The 18,030-nt window shown below is 37.1% G+C and overlaps 1 protein-coding gene across 2 annotated transcripts in view; it reads right to left on the bottom strand.

Moving 5' to 3' along the window:
• Positions 1–18,030, bottom strand: part of nup160 (nucleoporin 160) — a 154,566-nt gene that overhangs the window by 43,891 nt on the left and 92,645 nt on the right. For both annotated transcript variants that reach the window (XM_056252058.1, XM_056252059.1), the window contains exons 17-25: positions 13,299–13,435; positions 11,903–11,973; positions 11,657–11,816; positions 9,224–9,293; positions 2,805–2,903; positions 1,667–1,784; positions 1,476–1,573; positions 730–824; positions 559–655 (exon numbers count right to left, since the gene is read on the bottom strand). In XM_056252058.1, coding sequence (XP_056108033.1) covers positions 559–655; positions 730–824; positions 1,476–1,573; positions 1,667–1,784; positions 2,805–2,903; positions 9,224–9,293; positions 11,657–11,816; positions 11,903–11,973; positions 13,299–13,435 — 945 coding nt within the window. The remainder of the gene's footprint in view (positions 1–558; positions 656–729; positions 825–1,475; positions 1,574–1,666; positions 1,785–2,804; positions 2,904–9,223; positions 9,294–11,656; positions 11,817–11,902; positions 11,974–13,298; positions 13,436–18,030) is intronic.

The following is an 18,030-nucleotide window of genomic DNA, read 5'->3' as shown; positions in this document are numbered from 1 at the left end:
AAGCAGTAATATTAATGAGATTACGCCTCCTTCGCATAAAGCTTTCTTACACAAAACACATCATACAAATTTTAAAAGACTTTATTGTCTTATCTGAATGTGTAGTCAGGATGATTTTCACATAGTTTTGGAGCAAATATTCCAGGCTACGTGATACAATTTTCAAAAGTCTTGTGAAGAAATAATCAGTATGGGTTTCATGACCTTATTTCAGTGACAATTTATTTTAGTTTTTTCACAAACCACGCATAAACGTCATTATCTCAAAACTAAAATTTTTTACTAACATATTATTGTAGCAGAGTTTGTGCTGAATACAGGTGTAATAAGACTTTAGCCATGAAAATGTCACAAGTAACAGAAATAAACACAAATGTCAGAGCATGTCAGAACACCTCCAGGACCCAGAAAACATCTCAGACCCCAGAGGGTTAATGTCAACAGCCCTATTTTTTTAGTGAATTTTATTTCGATGTCTGTTTCAATAACTTGTCTAACAGGACCAATGCAGTTTTAAATACCTAGAAGGCACATGTGTGAGTAAGTATTCTGACCTACCTCATCATGTAAATTAACAAATGGGAACTGGATAAGATCCCTGAGTTGAGCACGCTCGCACAGAACCACCACCAGCTGTCGGAGACAGTCCAGCTGCCTGCAGACACACACACACACCTCAAGTATTTTACATTGAACTGTGGATAAGAAAATGATGTCATTGCACAGTACCTGCTAGGATCAGGGTTTTGTGTCAGGGCCTCATACGCCTGAAAATTGTGTCCAAGATCCAGATGATGCTTGAATATACGAGTCCACAGAGCAGCCTACAATACAGGTCAGTTTCTAATCAATATTAAATGGAGATAGAAATTTTCAAAATTATGTTGATTTATACCACAATGTATGGGAAGTTGACATAATCATTATATATTTTTATGATTTTACCTTTTAACAAATTTTAGGATAAAAAGGATAAATCTAAAAGGAAAATGTGTATTTTAAGTACTGTGACTGGTAAGTTCTTCTACTAGTTCATTTTCAAAGGGTCTACATACTGTGAAAAAAGATTTGTATTTAAATGTACAAATTTTCTGCGCTCTCATCTGCGTCCTATCGCACATGAATGGTTTAAAAGCATTTGAATGAATGAGTGTGTGATCATATAATGAAACAATAGGCAAAGGATGCCAGGAAAAAAACGAATGCAGCGTTAAAATATTTTTAATGCATTAAAAAGAAAAAAAAAGAAAAAAAAGTGTGTTAATTTTGATAACCCTAATCTAATTTGATCATTTTTGAAAACACATAACGATCTAGGGGGGAAAAGGTAGCTATGAATTTTAGGTTTAATCCAAACAATTCATCAGACAAAAAACAACAACAAATAAACAAAAACAAAAAAAATCAATAAGACAGGAATACACAATTGAATTTTACATTACTTGAATTAGTCACTCAAAACACAAAGTTGTTACCTGGCTTCTCTCATCATTGGCAGCTTCAGATATGGCCAGCGTTGCCAAATTGATCACAAGCTCAGGCAAACAAATATCCTCCAATAACCGTAAAACCTAAACAAGTAAACATTATATAGAATTATTACATGCCCATTCAAATGCTGAATAATAATTTTAACCTGTTCTGTGCATCTAGCAGACACTTTCCTTGTTGTAATAAAGTAATCGTGGGGCGGTCACGGCTGTCTCCTCATCTGAACACGTGAGTTTCATTAAAAACTCTTCTTTATCCACCTCAGTGGCTGCTTCCTGGAAACACTGCAATGCCTGAAACCACAAAACGCACATCCACACATGACAAACAACATCTGCAAATAGGTATCATTTCACAACACCTCTTTTGCATCTAGAACAATTTTGTGGACTTCAAAGAGGAACTTCCATTACTACATCTGCCATGTTTTGAGCATTGGAATGCCTATATAAAAAAAGGCCACTGGCTCTTTAAAGTGTTATTCTTTCCTCCCATTCATGTATTTATGTGCGGAGTGGACAGTTTCTGCGTTGTGTAGTGTGTGGAGTAAATTGCAGGGAAAAAATAAACAATTGGTAAAAGAGCCAAAAGGCTGTTTGCCTACGCTTGCATGCATTTCAGAGAATGCAAACAGACATTTGTCTCTTTTAACAATTGTTTAACAATTCTAGCTTCAGAAGCATCTGCTTACATTACAGATTCAAAATGTTACTGAAACTTGGATAGTGCACCTACTCACACTAGGCAATCTGAACTGTGCCCGAGCACGTTTGATCCCCAAAGTCTGGTTCATTTGACTAGTGTGATCACGGTTCGCTTGACTAGTGTGATCACAATTCGCTTGACCGTCCCTGGCATGCTTGGAAGAGATGAGGCAGACCACGGTTCAGTTGGGCTCAGGCGCTGTACACATGTAGTGTGATCGCTAACCACACCAGAGCACAGAACAGTATACTGTCATCATTACGACAGTGCCTAGTGCGAGTACATCCTTAATTTCAAAAAAAAGTTTTGGTCTTTCCCCATTCCGGTTGACAGCAATGGTACTTGCAGTAAATCAGCAGGAAAATAGCTACCCTGGAGAGTCAAGAATATGGCAACTAAGTGAAATTACTTGCATTTACATTTATACATTTAGCAGACTTAATTTCAAGCTACACATTTATTAAGTTCATACACTCCCTGGGAATTGAATCCATGATCATAGTGTTGTCAAATTATGCTTGGTACCTAGAGATAAGTTTTCTTATTTTTTAATACAAATATAGAGATTTCCTAACAGAGGCCCATTGGTCACTCATGGATTTTCTTACCTTTTGCCCCTCACCACTGGACAGATAGCATTGACCCAAAACAAAACGATAGGATCCCACATTCACCTGGCACCAGGACCCAACTAATCGAACATATTCCTGTAGAGAGAGCAGGACACAGCCACAGTGAAAGTGTTACAACATTTTTTAAAAGATAATAAATTCCTATTTTTGGGTAGAGCAACCGCATTCCTTAGCTTGATTTGGATGTGTAGCCTACAAACAGAATGTGTTCATCTATTAATTACCAGTGAATAAACACTAAACAGCCCCATCAGTACAGTCACATTTGTGCCCTAATTGAGGATTGAATACAAAGTTTGAATAATTTTACTCTATCAATTTACCAGCCAGAACTTGTTTAACTGGTAGAGTGATGGATAGAGAGTGAAAGACAGACAATTTTAGGGAAAACATGGTCTGTGCATAGTTTAGAGGCAAGTTACAGAGCTCAACGCTAAAGATTTTTTCTACTGGCCCGGTCGGCCAGTGGTTTAGATGTTTACTTGCCCTGCCAAAATTGTGTCCAAACAAAGACACAGACAGAACAGACATGGATATGGTGATAACAGATTAAAGATGTCTATGAAGTAAATGTATCCAATTAATTGAATATTAAGCATAAATTCAAATATTTACGCCTGTATAGCTGCTGTGCACGAGCTGAGAAGTGAAGAACGCTAAGTGAATTGAGTGTGCAGTGACACATCCTTTTCTTAAAGACATCGCTGAAGTTTGTAGTGTGGTCGCCAACATCAATAGCAAAGAAAGTAAAACGATGCACCTATTATTTACACTACTTGACAGTAAGGAGAGAGAGAGAGAGAGCTCAGCACACAAGTGTCAGTTGGATTAAAACAATCATAAATGTAGCAAGTAAAAACATGAACTGTAACGTGATTTATGTGTAGCGTGGTTCCCTATATTATTACAGGAAGACATCATGTGATTACTGTGCCGCTGCACTGGAGAGGCTCTAAATGTGCGCTGTAGATGGAATAACGATAGAGCAGCAGAAAATACACCGAACAGAACAGAAGCTTGTGCTACATTTTAACAAGCACAATTAAGCATTTAAATAACTAAAGGAAACGTCTATTCGTCTAACAAATTGAGTCAGCTAATATGATTCATATTCTGTCGGTTTCTCTACCCAATATCTTTAAAAATGATTATATTTAAATTATTTACCTATATTTAAATAGGTATTAAATAGGTATACAAGTAGCCTGAGGGAACAATGTGCTTCTTCCATGGCAGGGATTCCCAAATGGGGGTTTGTGAGGGGACTGCAGGGGTTAGTGTGTTGATGAAGAGCTAATAATGAATTATAACGGCGTTTAACGCCTCGTGACTAAACAAAGGGCGCCAATGTGAGTGTGCACACCGACGCGAAAAACGCCACGCGTAAAAGCGTCATTTTTTAAAAAACGCCTCGGGTTCGTTTTTTTGGTTTGACGCACCGCGTCAAAAACTATCCGACCAATGAGATTGGCGCTTTTGCTCACGTGTCTGGAGCTTCTGAAGTTACAGTAAAACACAACTTGGGGGCGCTCAAACACAAAACGGTCTTGCTGAGCACACATACGTAACGGCGAAGAAGATGCGCCAAGTAGCGTCTACTCTACAGTAGATAGAGATAGTGTCTATTGTATAGACACTATCTATACAATAGATATCCATAATAAAGGCTAGATGTCTCGTCCGCGCTGCTGGCCAAATATGGCCTTTATTATGGATATCTATGGTATATACACTGCCGGGAAGAAATAAGACGAGGAAGATGCGAGGCAAGATGAATGTGGAGCTGCTGGTCTCGTTGGTGTCGGAACAAAGAACCATGACAAACGCGACAGCGACTACAAAATAGGACTATTTCTGTTTTACATTAAAACCCTCTGGGGACCAAGAACGCGCGGGCGCGTTTTGCTGTTTTTTTTTTCACATAGCAGCAACATAGACTTAAAATACTCCGTCATTTATGGTCATATAAATAAAATCAATACATGATTATAAACTATAGAGGGTCTTCTTTTTTTGTGTACACTCACATTAACATCAAAACCTTGTGTTTTTTTTTAATAAATAAAATAAACAGCTTTCAGCTCACTCTGTCTCTGCAAAAATCTTTCTGAAACATGTCTGGAAAGTTAACGGAAACTCAGCTAATACTTATCACACAAACATGAAACATACGTCTAAAGAACGCTTTAAATTTCTACTTTTAAATTTCTACTTTTAAATAAAACAATTCACATTTAAAACAAATATTCTCCTGCAGTGTAATCTGTATGAAACTAAAGAGAAGTACAGTTTCTCCTGTCTCAGCTCATTATCGTTAATTTGTTCACACCCACTTGCAGAGCGCGCTATTCATAAGATAATGTGTTGAGGCCATTTGCAAAATAGATAAACGCCCCCAGGCAAATGCTGTAAACACACTATATTTTTTAGTCAGATTAAGATTCGTCTTGCGCGGCTATGAGGAATAATCCTGGGACATTTACCACAGAACAAGTGCTGGTTTCAATTCAAGGAGGAGCAACAGATTCAGCTGACAAGTGTAAGTGTTTTATGCTTGTGCTTTGTTCTAATCGCGATTTAGAATAACGTTAGTGTCTGTAAACGGAAAAATAGCATACTGTTTAAATGTGAATTATGTTTCTGTGTGTGTGTGTGTGTGTGAATGAATGAATTAACGCACAGATACGCACTGTTACAGACGAAATAAAATAACATTTCGTTGACTAGTTTTGGATAAAGTTTTTCAAATCAAATAAGCATCAAATAAGCTTAAAAATAAAGACATCAAATAAGCTTATGTTTTGTCAATAAACTAATCAACTAAGATGTTTGTTCCAATGCAAGCTATATCAAAATAATGAATCCTCAACTTTGAAATATGTATGATCAAACTAAGACATTTATGGAAAAAGACTATTTTCTTTTCAAGATGTTTCCAACTCTAACTTTGAACTGAAATAAAACCATGTCTATATGGTGAAGGGTGTGTGATAGAAGTGTCCAGACGTATGCACCCTGTATTTTAAAGAAGAACATTTAATTATTTGCGATACATTATTCATTCACAAAGAATTCAGGGACATTATTCATGTGCCTAAAGGTTGGAGTTTTCCTCATTTTTTAAATTAAGGCATTAAGATTTTTTATTCCTCTTTTTAGTCAACTTAAGCATGGGTGTTTTCACTTATTCTAAGCAGTGTGTGTGTGTGTGTGATATAATTAAAAAGCAATTTTAACCAGAAACCAGTCCTTTGTTGTGTATCTTTGGATTATGTTGTGTTGTAAATAAATCCAAACAATCTAAAAGCCATTCTTTTTTAAATCTCCTCATTCTTTGTGCAAGGCTCCTCGTAATGATAGGGCCTGATAGCACCTAATAGGGCCATTATGGGAGGGTCTTTGTCTTTCTCAGGTGTGAAATGCCATACATATTAATGAGAGATCACGCCTCCTCGCATAAAGCTTTCTCAAACAAAACACGTCATACACATTCTAAAAGACTTTATTGACTTATCTGAATGAGTAGTCAGGATGATTCTCACATAGTTTTGGAGCAAATATTCTAGACTATGTGATACAATTTTCAAAAGTCTTGTGAAGAAATAATCAATATGTGTTTTGTGGCCTTATTTCAGAAACTTTTATTTTTAAGTTTTTCAATAACCATGCATAAATAATATTCTCTCAAAAATACAAACATGTACATACATGTTGCTCAAATATTATGGTAGCCCCGTTTGTGCTATATAGAGTGAATTTACACCTTTGCCATTAACAAGGTTATAAATAACTGAAATAAGCACAAATGTCAGTGCATGTCAAAACATCCCAAGGGCCCCATAAACCCCTTGGTCCCCAGAGGGTTAAGCGCCATCTAATGTCAGGGAATGAATTTGCATGTTCACTCGGCTCATCGTCAGCGAAAATCGCTTGGGTGTGAACACAAAAAATGCGTTGAAAAAAGCTGACGAATAACACGCGCCGATATTCGTCCCGGTGTGTACGGGGCTTAAGGGTGCCAAGTACTGTAGTGATTAGGGTTGGGAATCAAAAATACTTGGTCATTTTGGGATTGGGTACTTGTTATAAAATAAAAATTTCGATTCCTCTTATCGATTCCTTTGTGTGCATTTTAATATGACTTACAACCAGCAATTAAAGCACAATGTTATTTTACATTTGATTAGTTTGTGAACCTGAATATGTTAAAAAACAGTTTTTTTTCAAACGCATCTTTGTTCTGCAATTGATCATTTTTTTTATTTGTTCTTTTTTAATTACAGAGTGTTTTATTTGTCTTTAATAATGCTTGAAAATTCATATTAGTCTAGTTGTTTTTGCCATGGTATTTTTAAACCACAGGGAAAAGTTCATTGTGTAACTGTTCTTTAGCCTGTTGATTTCTGTTCATCGTAGTCAGCTACAATGAAATGTTTTGCAATAAGACTTAAAATAAATGTGAATGATATCTATTGGAATCGCTATTAGGAATCGATAAGTACAACCGGAATCGTTAATTCAAACGATACCCAAACCTAGTAGTGATTGGTACTCGCGTCACCGCTGACGTTGTGCTTTTCATCAGATGACTACCTTCCCCGCCTCTTAGTTTGGGGTGCCAGTCGAGGTCTTGTACCTCGGCAGTATGGGAACACTCCCAACCGTTCAATCATTTAAAATTGATGTAAACTGGGGGGAGTTGGTCAGCTGATTTATCTGAAAGATTGGGGAGATTGCTAACTTGTATTGCCTCTTCTGTATTATCAGCACAAGGAAGAGACAAGTGTAATAAAATAAATGTTATTAACAAAAGAAAAGAAAAATAACTAACACCACTAATAAAGGAATACCATGAATCATAAAGGAATAAAGTACATAAGACGGATAAAATACAAGTGATTAAGTTGAGTGTGGCTATGGAAAAGTTATATTATCTCACAGAAAGATTGTTTCTCTGAAACTAATAAGGTGAAGTAACTTATTATGCATCAAACAAATAAATGAAATATTATTTATTAACGATTATCAGTATATGATTTTTTAATTTACATTACAGATAATATAGCTAATGATAGTTAATGATGATAGTCCAAAAATCACAACTTCAGCTGTGACGTGGTTACCAATCACTACATTACTTTGCATCCTTGGATGGGCGAAAGTAAAATCACAACATAATAAAAAAGAAAATTTGATTCCACATCTTTGTGTAGACCATGTCATGTCAAATTGGCATATAAAATTAAGCTTGCTTATAGGCTTGTTTCAACATACCTTCTGATGTTCATTCATATTTATTTCATGATGTAGTAAAGAGATGAGATGATTGGTTTATGTGCGCTTAAATCCACGTTGCCACGATTTGGTCTTCCGAGATAAATTTTGCAAATCCTAAAAGATTCCTCTGATCCAAGGCTAAAATCTTAAGTCTTTATTTGTTAGTTTGACATCTTCACCGACAGCCGATTAATGACCGTTGCGATTAAATTTTACGAAATTCTGGCAGTGTCAGAAGATTTGCCTCTCAGTCCTGCCGTGTGACTTCTCCTATGATGACCGTCAAATTCTTTTCATTTAAGATACACCATGACCAAAATGAACATTAGAGATTTCTTTGTAGCCACCATTTCCATTCCCCAGGTAATGCAGCACACGGTCATCGAAACGTGTGATTGATTGATGTAAAACTACAGACAAATTTTCCTGCTGTTTTTAACGCATCTCGACTGCCGTACAATCTGACATTAATAACAACTGAGATCTTACAGTGTGACATGGCTTACAGTGAGGATCATGTTTGTACAGTCTGACAAGGAACAATCGTAAAGGACTATTATAAATCCCAGTGTGCGCCACAGCGATCCGTCACACCGTATTAAACAGCGCCAAAACGACATTTATTGTTTGAATTTAATAAAATTGACAGAATTTTAAAGTTGAGACTTTGCTTCATATTAAAATGAACAAAGCTTTTTGCAGTTATTGAATGGCAGGTGCGCTACAAATGTTTAGTTCGGTTTTGTTCACGCTGCACATCAACAGAAAACACCACAGATTAAAAGATTTTAGATTTAAGAAACCATATTAACGAAAAATCGATAAATTTATATTGTCAATCCAGTGTCCACACAAATGACATATTTAACTGTTGTAGCTTATTCACGTTGTGTGCATGAAATAGACGATGAACACAGTCAAAACATCCCATCGGAGAAACACTAAATTAAACGTCTGTTTCAGTCACTGATTTCGACCCTCCAAAAACTGTTTTTTTTGGCTGAAAAACAGCTAATTTATACTCCATAACAATAGTCCATTTATTGTTACATTTTTATGAAGACCATGTGCAATCTGGGAAATTAGATAATATGTATCATTTCATACTGGTTTCTCACCTGCAGTTGTGCATATTGGCAGTTTCCCATCAGGCATTCAGGAAAGAGGAAACTGGGATTGCTGGGCCAGCTAGTACAATGATGCAAGGCAAATACTGAACTCGTGAACGAGCATCACCCAGATACTTTACAAACAAGAACTGGCTGAATATATCCAGTGTCCAGTAGTGACATCAAAAGTGCTGATGTACCAAGTCGATAATAAAGAGAATCAATATTCGAAACGCCCAACTCACTGACTGACAGGCGAATGTTTAAAGGTGCCCTATGTAAAAATTGAGGTAAAATTATCCAAAAAATAAGCTACACGCATCAAAAGAATGAGAAGAAATAAGTGCAATGATGTCATTAAAAAATTGACAAGTTATAGTGCTGCCGAGATATAAACCTAAATTAGCATGCTAAATTACTAGCGCCGGCCCGACTGGTGTCGTAATACCAGTTTCGGCCATGGGAGGCGGTATGCGGGCAACATACATAACCACCAGCCAAACTGCAGTACACGAATAACTCGCACGGCTTGTGGGCGTACTTAAACCTGATGTCAATCGCGTCCGGCCTTTATAATTTAGTGTTGAGATGTTGTTCATTGAGTCTCTAATCTCTAAAAATCTCCAAATGAACTGCGGTCTTACTATCGTGTCAATTGATTTGATTAGTATGCGCGAGGGAGAGAGAGAGCAGGAGGACTGCGCTCGTGTTGTTTGAAGACGTGAGAGTGCGCGCGCGCGGCCGGGGCGCTCTCTCTCTGCTCCTTATAAGCCCTGTCAAGCGCAGCAGTCATTATATTCTACATCACTCACCAATCAAAATAGGCTTTGGCGGGACAAAGCACACGAATAGGCGGTTTTAGAAGATTAACAACCCGAAACTAAAAAACAGACTAGAGTAGGCCAACTTTCTGGAGGTATACTGCCCCCATTTGGTATGGAATATGTGGAGTATGAATTTATTTTTTGGCAGACATTCCACATGGCACCTTTAATGCTCCCGTGCAGAGGTGAGCGTGTGTGTTGTGAATGTGGGGCATGTGGCGGTGTTAGACTCTGTCCTTGTATGACGCAACATTTATTTAAACAGTCATATCTTAAGGGAATGTAAAATGTCAAGACAAAACATTTGAATTGAATGTTCTGAATTATGTTTTGAAGTTTAATATATAGTTAGTTGAAAATTACTTGACATTTACAACAATTGTTTAAAATTCAAATGATAAAAAGTAAATAAAAAATTAAGAATTAAGTATAAATTACCCATTTGGGTAACACTGCACGCTATTAATCATTAGTTAAGCATAAGTAAACAGTTAATTAACAATTTATAAAGCATTAATAGACATTAACAAACAGTTTATAAATAAAGCTATAAATTATTTATTCTTGATTTATAAGCATATCTATAATGTGTTTAATTGTATTTTCAAACTTTATTAATGATCATTTATCATTTCTAAATATAGTATTGCATTATTTACAAACCAGTTATTTAGGAGTTGTCAGTGGTTCATAAGATCACTTAGAAAGTGCAAGTAAATGATTAATAAACTATTTAAATGTAGATTCATACTTTTTTTATTCAGACATATAGTAATAGTTACTCAGTGTTTTAATTAATGCTTTATTAACATGTATTTCTACTGTAAATCATGGTTACTTCAGGTAGTTAATATTTAAGATGTATGAATGTACATTTAAATAGTTTATTAATCATTTACTTAAACTTTCTAAGTGATCTTATGAACCACTGACAACTCCTAAATAACTGGTTTGTAAATAATGCAATGCTTTATTAATGTTCAACTTATAATTTCTAAATCAAGTATGAAAATACAATTATTAAACATTATAGATATGCTTATAAATCAAGAATAAAGCATTTGTAGCTGTATTTATAAACTGATTTATAAACTTATTAATGTCTATTAATGCTTTATAAATTATTAATGAACTGTTTAATAATGCTTAGCTAATGATTAATAGCGTGCAGTTATTAAAGTGTTACCAATTTGGGTAGTAGATGAAAAGTTTTGTATCTTGTAGATATTTTGGACTATCGCCTCAATCGCGGTTACTCTCACTGTTGCTATGCTATATGGTCGATAGCCTATTGTTTGCATGCGTTTTTTAAGCATCGAGGTTTAAAAACAGGCGATTTTAAACTGTTGAAGTGCAATTAACAGCAAAGGAACTCATTTCAGTATATTCAGTACCTGAAGGAGTTTTGGTTCCTTGCCACTGTTGCCTTTCATGAAATTTTAAAGGTATTAAATTATAATAAAAATAAATAAATATCGTGATGTATATCACTGTTGTGAAACAAAATTACTCCCATCGTGATATTAATAAGATTTTGGTCATTTCACCCACACCAAGTACAGACTACTGAAATGTTGGTCTCAACACGCGTCCAGCATACTACACATCAAGAGGATACAGGAACTGACAGAGTAGTGTCAGGACACTGGAGATCATCTGTGGCCAGTGCAACATGTTCTGGTTGCCCTCCACATCCTGCTGGGAGAAGATCTGAGACATGATGGCTTTACGGGCCACATTCTGGTAGAACAACTCCACAACAGTTTGAGGATTCAACACTAGAGAGAGGGAAAAAACAGCGAGGATCAATCAGCCTCATCATCAGTCATAACCTGTGTTTCTGTATTGAGCCGATTCATTTTACCTGATCTGTTGGAAGTAGGAGTCGTTGAGTCAGACAGCTCCAGAACAGACAGATGCTGAAGATCGGCATTTCTAAAGAAAAACAATGCGTGAACTAATGACCTAAAATAAACCCAGGAACAATTTTATAACAATCAAAGACGAACTAAAAGAAATGACCGGCATATGTAGTTACTATAAAAAAATGATAAAATATTATTATAACGTACAGAGGCAAAAGGTCAAGATATTATTGAATTCCTTGATTCACTGAACCTATCGTTCATCAAGAAAACAAAACAACTGTGTGAAAGCATAGATATATCTATCGATCTGTAGATTAAAGTCTATGGTTTTGCATAAAAGGACTTTATCTTGCTGTAGTTTATTGCTGTATTTTAATCATGTAACTTTCTCCCGGGTGTTTGTTAGATCACAGCACTGGAGTAGAGAGCTATGAATTATCCTTCACATGCACAGTAACTGAAATTTAAAACTTAAAAGAATAGGCTCAATAAACTATTGCATAAATATAATAAACTATGCATCACCACTTCATTTTCAACTTTTCAATGTGAAGCGATGTGACTCCATGTTGCTTCAAGCGCATTGTTTTGCACACAGGATGAGCATTTGCGCTTTGTGCCGCTCTGTATTGGAGCCTTTCATATTATAATACATTTGTGCAATGAAAGATTATTAATAGCCTTTCTTCTGTCCTATCAATCATATGTCGCTCATTAAAATGCTGCACTATACATTTAAAAAGAAACGTCTTTTAATTATATAGTATATATTTATATATAAATATATTTCCTTTGCTTTTCATGAATAAAGGAGCCTGACTTTTGTTTTACAAAGTAAGGAAAGTAATGTTTAAGTCAAGCCTGATGCCTTGAACAAAAGAATGATCCCAGTCTCTTCCACAAAGCGAGGCCTAGAGTTTATTAGGTAATTCAGCACTGTTAAAATTATTATTTTAGTATTGAATCGGTACTCTGTATCGACCAATACTGAATCCTAGGTATCGGAGGCAAGAAAGGCGGATCGGAGCATCTCTAATGTTTATATATATTTATTTCAAACTGTAAAGACCAAACCGCTTTTCACACTCCAGCCTTTTGCAATCTTGCAATTGCAGGAATCAAACCTGATCCAATCAATCCTTGCATTTACAACAGCTACCATCTGTCTTTATGCAGTTTTACAGCAAAACCCCCCAAAACAAAACATTGTCTGAGTGGAGGGTAGAATTGAAATCTTCGTTTTCACTGAAAAAAATTATACCCGTTTCTGCAGTTAGGTTAATGTGTGTAATTAGGCAGCCATATACACACATTTGCAATATGAAACATAGCTTAAATACAAATATTTGGATCTTAATTTTCTGGAATGGGCCATGTGGTGTGTGGACTCACAGTATGTCCAGTGGGACGGATGAGGAAAGTGTCAGGCTCATCTGTTTGAGCAGATGATATGTGCAAAGGAGATTAGAGCATCGAGGAATCAAGTCTTGCTGCAGCTGCAGTAACTGATTACCGCCCGCAAGAAACACCTGCACACACAAACAATAGGCAAAGAGCACTGAAAACCTCAATTAGAAACAGATTTTTTTTCTGTTATGGGAAAAGATCAGTGAACACCAGATTTTTAAGTTATCAATCAACAAGGGAAGAAATACATATAAACAGCACTGTTACATTCTCAATCCAGATCCAGTGTTTTACAGTCCAAAAATCCTCTACATTTAGTCAATATTTCATCATGTCATATTAATTTTAATCAAATTTACTCTCCTGAAAAAATAACATTACAATAATGTACATCATAATGTGACAGGAAGCTTGTGCTCAAGTCTGCCATGAACGTGCTCAGGAAGGTTTGCCGAGGCTGTGAATTACAGGTAATAATTAAGGGTGTGACGAGATCTAATGCCACAAGATCTCGCATTGTTAAAATATGACGGTATATTTTGTCGAGGTGAAAGCGTTCTCACGATATCAGCATGGAGGAGTTGAGTTTGTGGCAATACCTTTTACATTGCTTGCATTATGCTGTTCTGTCTCACACTCAGAAAGTAGAACTGAAGTGACATTCATTACAAGATAGGGCTGTCACGATTTTTCAATTTAATTCGAGTGCTCGATTTAAAAAAAATAAAAATCCTTTATTGCAATTAACCCATGTTGTTTAACCGGCAAAATACCAGAAGTGCCGCATTCCACAGACGAGAATCAATGGTTTGCATTATTAGACCGTTTTCTAACAATAGTGTTATTGTGAAATCGCAAAGGCTGCAATTCAATTAAATAAATATATGCTGGTTTTCGGAGTGATTTGTTGTTCAGCGCAATTTCAAAATAAAAGTTTTACTTGTTTTACCACATATTCTTGTTCAAGAAATGACAGTGGCTGTAGCATTTCAATCGTACAGAAGTGACCAATTATTAAAGATTAAAGGGATAGTTCACCCAACAATGAAAATTAGCCCATGATTTACTCACCCTGAAGCCATCCTAGGTGTATATGACATTCTTCTTTCAGATGAATACAATAAATTACACTCACCTAAAGGATTATTAGGAACACCTGTTCAATTTCTCATTAATGCAATTATATAATCAACCATTCACATGGCAGTTGCTTCAATGCATTTAGGGGTGTGGTCCTGGTCAAGACAATCTCCTGAACGTCAGAATGGGAAAGAAAGGTGATTTAAGCAATTTTGAGTGTGGCATGGTTGTTGGTGCCAGACGGGCCGGTCTGAGTATTTCACAATCTGCTCAGTTACTTTGATTTTCACGCACAACCATTTCTAGGGTTTACAAAGAATGGTGTGAAAAGGGAAAAACACCCAGTATGCGGCAGTCCTGTGGGCGAAAATGCCTTGTTGATGCTAGAGGTCAGAGGAGAATGGGCCGACTGATTCAAGCTGATAGAAGAGCAACTTTGACTGAAATAACCACTCGTTACAACCGAGGTATGCAGCAAAGCATTTGTGAAGCCACAACACGCACAACCTTGAGGCGGATGGGCTACAACAGCAGAAAACCCCACCGCGTACCACTCATCTCCACTACAAATAGGAAAAAGAGGCTACAATTTGCAAGAGATCACCAAAATTGGACAGTTGAAGACTGGAAAAATGTTGCCTGGTCTGATGAGTCGATTTCTGTTGAGACATTCAGATGGTAGAGTCAGAATTTGGCGTAAACAGAATGAGAACATGGATCCATCATGCCTTGTTACCACTGTGCAGGCTGGTGGTGGTGGTGTAATGGTGTGGGGGATGTTTTCTTGGCACACTTTAGGCCCCTTAGTGCCAATTGGGCATCGTTTAAATGCCACGGCCTACCTGAGCATTGTTTCTGACCATGTCCATCCCTTTATGGCCACCATGTACCCATCCTCTGATGGCTACTTCCAGCAGGATAATGCACCATGTCACAAAGCTCGAATCATTTCAAATTGGTTTCTTGAACATGACAATGAGTTCACTGTACTAAAATGGCCCCCACAGTCACCAGATCTCAACCCAATAGAGCATCTTTGGGATGTGGTGGAACGGGAGCTTCGTGCCCTGGATGTGCATCCCACAAATCTCCATCAACTGCAAGATGCTATCCTATCAATATGGGCCAACATTTCTAAAGAATGCTTTCAGCACCTTGTTGAATCAATGCACGTAGAATTAAGGCAGTTCTGAAGGCGAAAGGGGGTCAAACACAGTATTAGTATGGTGTTCCTAATAATCCTTTAGGTGAGTGTATATTATATTAAAAAATGTCCTGGCTCTTCCAAGCTTTGAATGGCTGTATGACTTTGGAAGTCCATCAAAGTGCATCCATCCATGATAAAAGTGCTCCACACTGCTCTGGTGGGTTAATAAAGGCCTTCTGAAGTGAAGCGATGCGTTCGTGTGAGAAAAATATCCATATTTAAAACTCTATCGACTAAAATAACTAGCTTCCGGCAGACGGCCGCACGCATCGATTTAAGTCAAAGAGTAACCCTTGAACTTGACGCACAACGTAATGACGAACGCGGTTGCCCAGCCATGTTTGTTTGAACCGCGAGAGGCGTCAATTGGTTACAATTACAACAATTTAAGTGTATTTCTTCTGGCTCTGTTCCTGATAATCTCAAAGTGGCTACTGTTACTCCCTTGCTCAGGAAGCCTTCTCTGGATCCTTCTGTGTTAAACAATTTTCGCCCACAAGGCTCGATCTTGGCGGCCTCCCTTTTCTCGCTGTACATGCTACCCTTGGGTTCTATTTTAAGATACGGCGTTTCCTTCCATTTTTATGCGGACAACACCCAAATATATTTACCTATCAAGAGAAATGATCAGTCTGCATTAAAGGGGTAGTTCACTTTGAAATTAATTTTTGGTATGTTTTAGCTTACCTCAAGGGCATCCAAGATGTAGGTGTCTTTGTTTCCGCAAGTAGTTTCAATTTTGATATTTTTAGGTCAAACCGTTCTTGTCTGTCAGTCATATAATGCAGGTCTATGTCACCACCTCAAAGAGCATGCACAGAGAAGTCCAAATTAAACATGATTTAATGACTCGTAAATGTAAGTACACATTGATGGCCTAAGACGCGAAACGAGCGATTTGTGTGAGGGCGCGGGCGCTTCGGTCTGCGCAAGCGCCGGAAAGCGCCGGAAGTGATCTCTCACGCGGTTGCGAAAAAAATTCTACGTTGTCTGTTGATACATCGAAATCGTCTTCCATTGCAATTTCCTGTATATCTAATTATGTTTAGATCTTCACAGTGAAAGGTAACACTTCCAAAATCTGTGTAAACAATGAGTGACGCACACGCGCGAGAGATCACTTCCGGCGCTTGCGCAGACTGAAGCGCCCGCACCCTCAGATCACTTGGACGTGGCTGTGGTTACAAGAGGTAAAAACGATATAAATACTGTTCGTTTTCTCACACAAACCGCTCGTTTCGTGTCTTAGGCCATCAACGTGTACTTACATTTACGAGTCATTAAATCATGTTTAATTTGGACTTCTCTGTGCATGCTCTTTGAGGTGGTGACCATAGACCTGCATTATATGACTGACAGACAAGAACGGTTTGACCTAAAAATATCAAAATTGAAACTACTGCGGAAACAAAGACACCTACATCTTGGATTCCCTTGAGGTAAGCTAAAACACACAAAAAATGTATTTCAAAGTGAACTATCCCTTTAACTTCTTTTTTATTATGCTTAGATGGGGTTAAATCTGGGCTTGCTCAAAACTTTTTATCTTTAAATGAAGATAAAACTGAGGAGATAGTTTTTGGCCCCACTGATAATTTTAAGACCACAAGCATCGATTTGAGGAGCTTATCTGCCTTTAGATCTAAGCATGTGCGGAATTTGGGTGTCCTTTTAGATGAGCCTTTAAAACTTGACAAACAAATATCTTCGGTAATTGGATCTAGTTATCATCAACTCCGTCTTTTGTCTAAAATTAAACACTTACTAACTGACAAAACACTAGAGATGGCTGTTCATGCTTTTATTACTTCTAGTTTAGACTACTGCAACTCATTGTATTGCGGTATTTCCAAGTCACAAATAGCTCGCCTTCAACTGGTCCAAAATCACATCACTCCAATTCTAAGAGATCTTCACTGGCTGCCTATTCAGTGTTGAATTGACTATAATATTCTTTTATTTGTATATAAATGTCTGCATAACCATGCTCCTATCTCCTTATCAGAATTGCTGCATTCCTACACCCCTTCCAGAAGCTTAAGATCAAGTGACCAAAACCTCTTTCTAGTCCCACACTCACGACTCAAACGTAGAGGGGATCGAGCGTTTTCTGTGGTTGGGCCACGGTTATGGAACGACTTGCCCTTAGAGATCCGAGTGGCACCTTCCCTGACAATTTTTAAGTCTCTTTTAAAAACGTATTTGTTTTCTCTGGGGTATTGATTGTTTTTTCCCCCCACATTTTTCTTAAATGTGTATATTTAGGATTTGTACTTCGATGTCTTGTACAGGACTTTGGTCAGTCTTGTGGTTATTTTTAAATGTGCTTTATAAATTAATTAAACTTGAAACTTGAATGTCGTGTATTGTCTCGTGAGGTAAGTCTGTCACACCCCTATTAATAATGTAAATAATGTTCAGTGTCTTGCA

This window comes from Rhinichthys klamathensis, unplaced genomic scaffold (assembly GCF_029890125.1).
Source record: "Rhinichthys klamathensis goyatoka isolate OS25496 unplaced genomic scaffold, OSU_Roscu_1.1 h1tg000092l_1, whole genome shotgun sequence".
NCBI lineage: Eukaryota > Metazoa > Chordata > Actinopteri > Cypriniformes > Leuciscidae > Rhinichthys > Rhinichthys klamathensis.
This window is presented reverse-complemented; position numbering and strand designations above follow the sequence as displayed.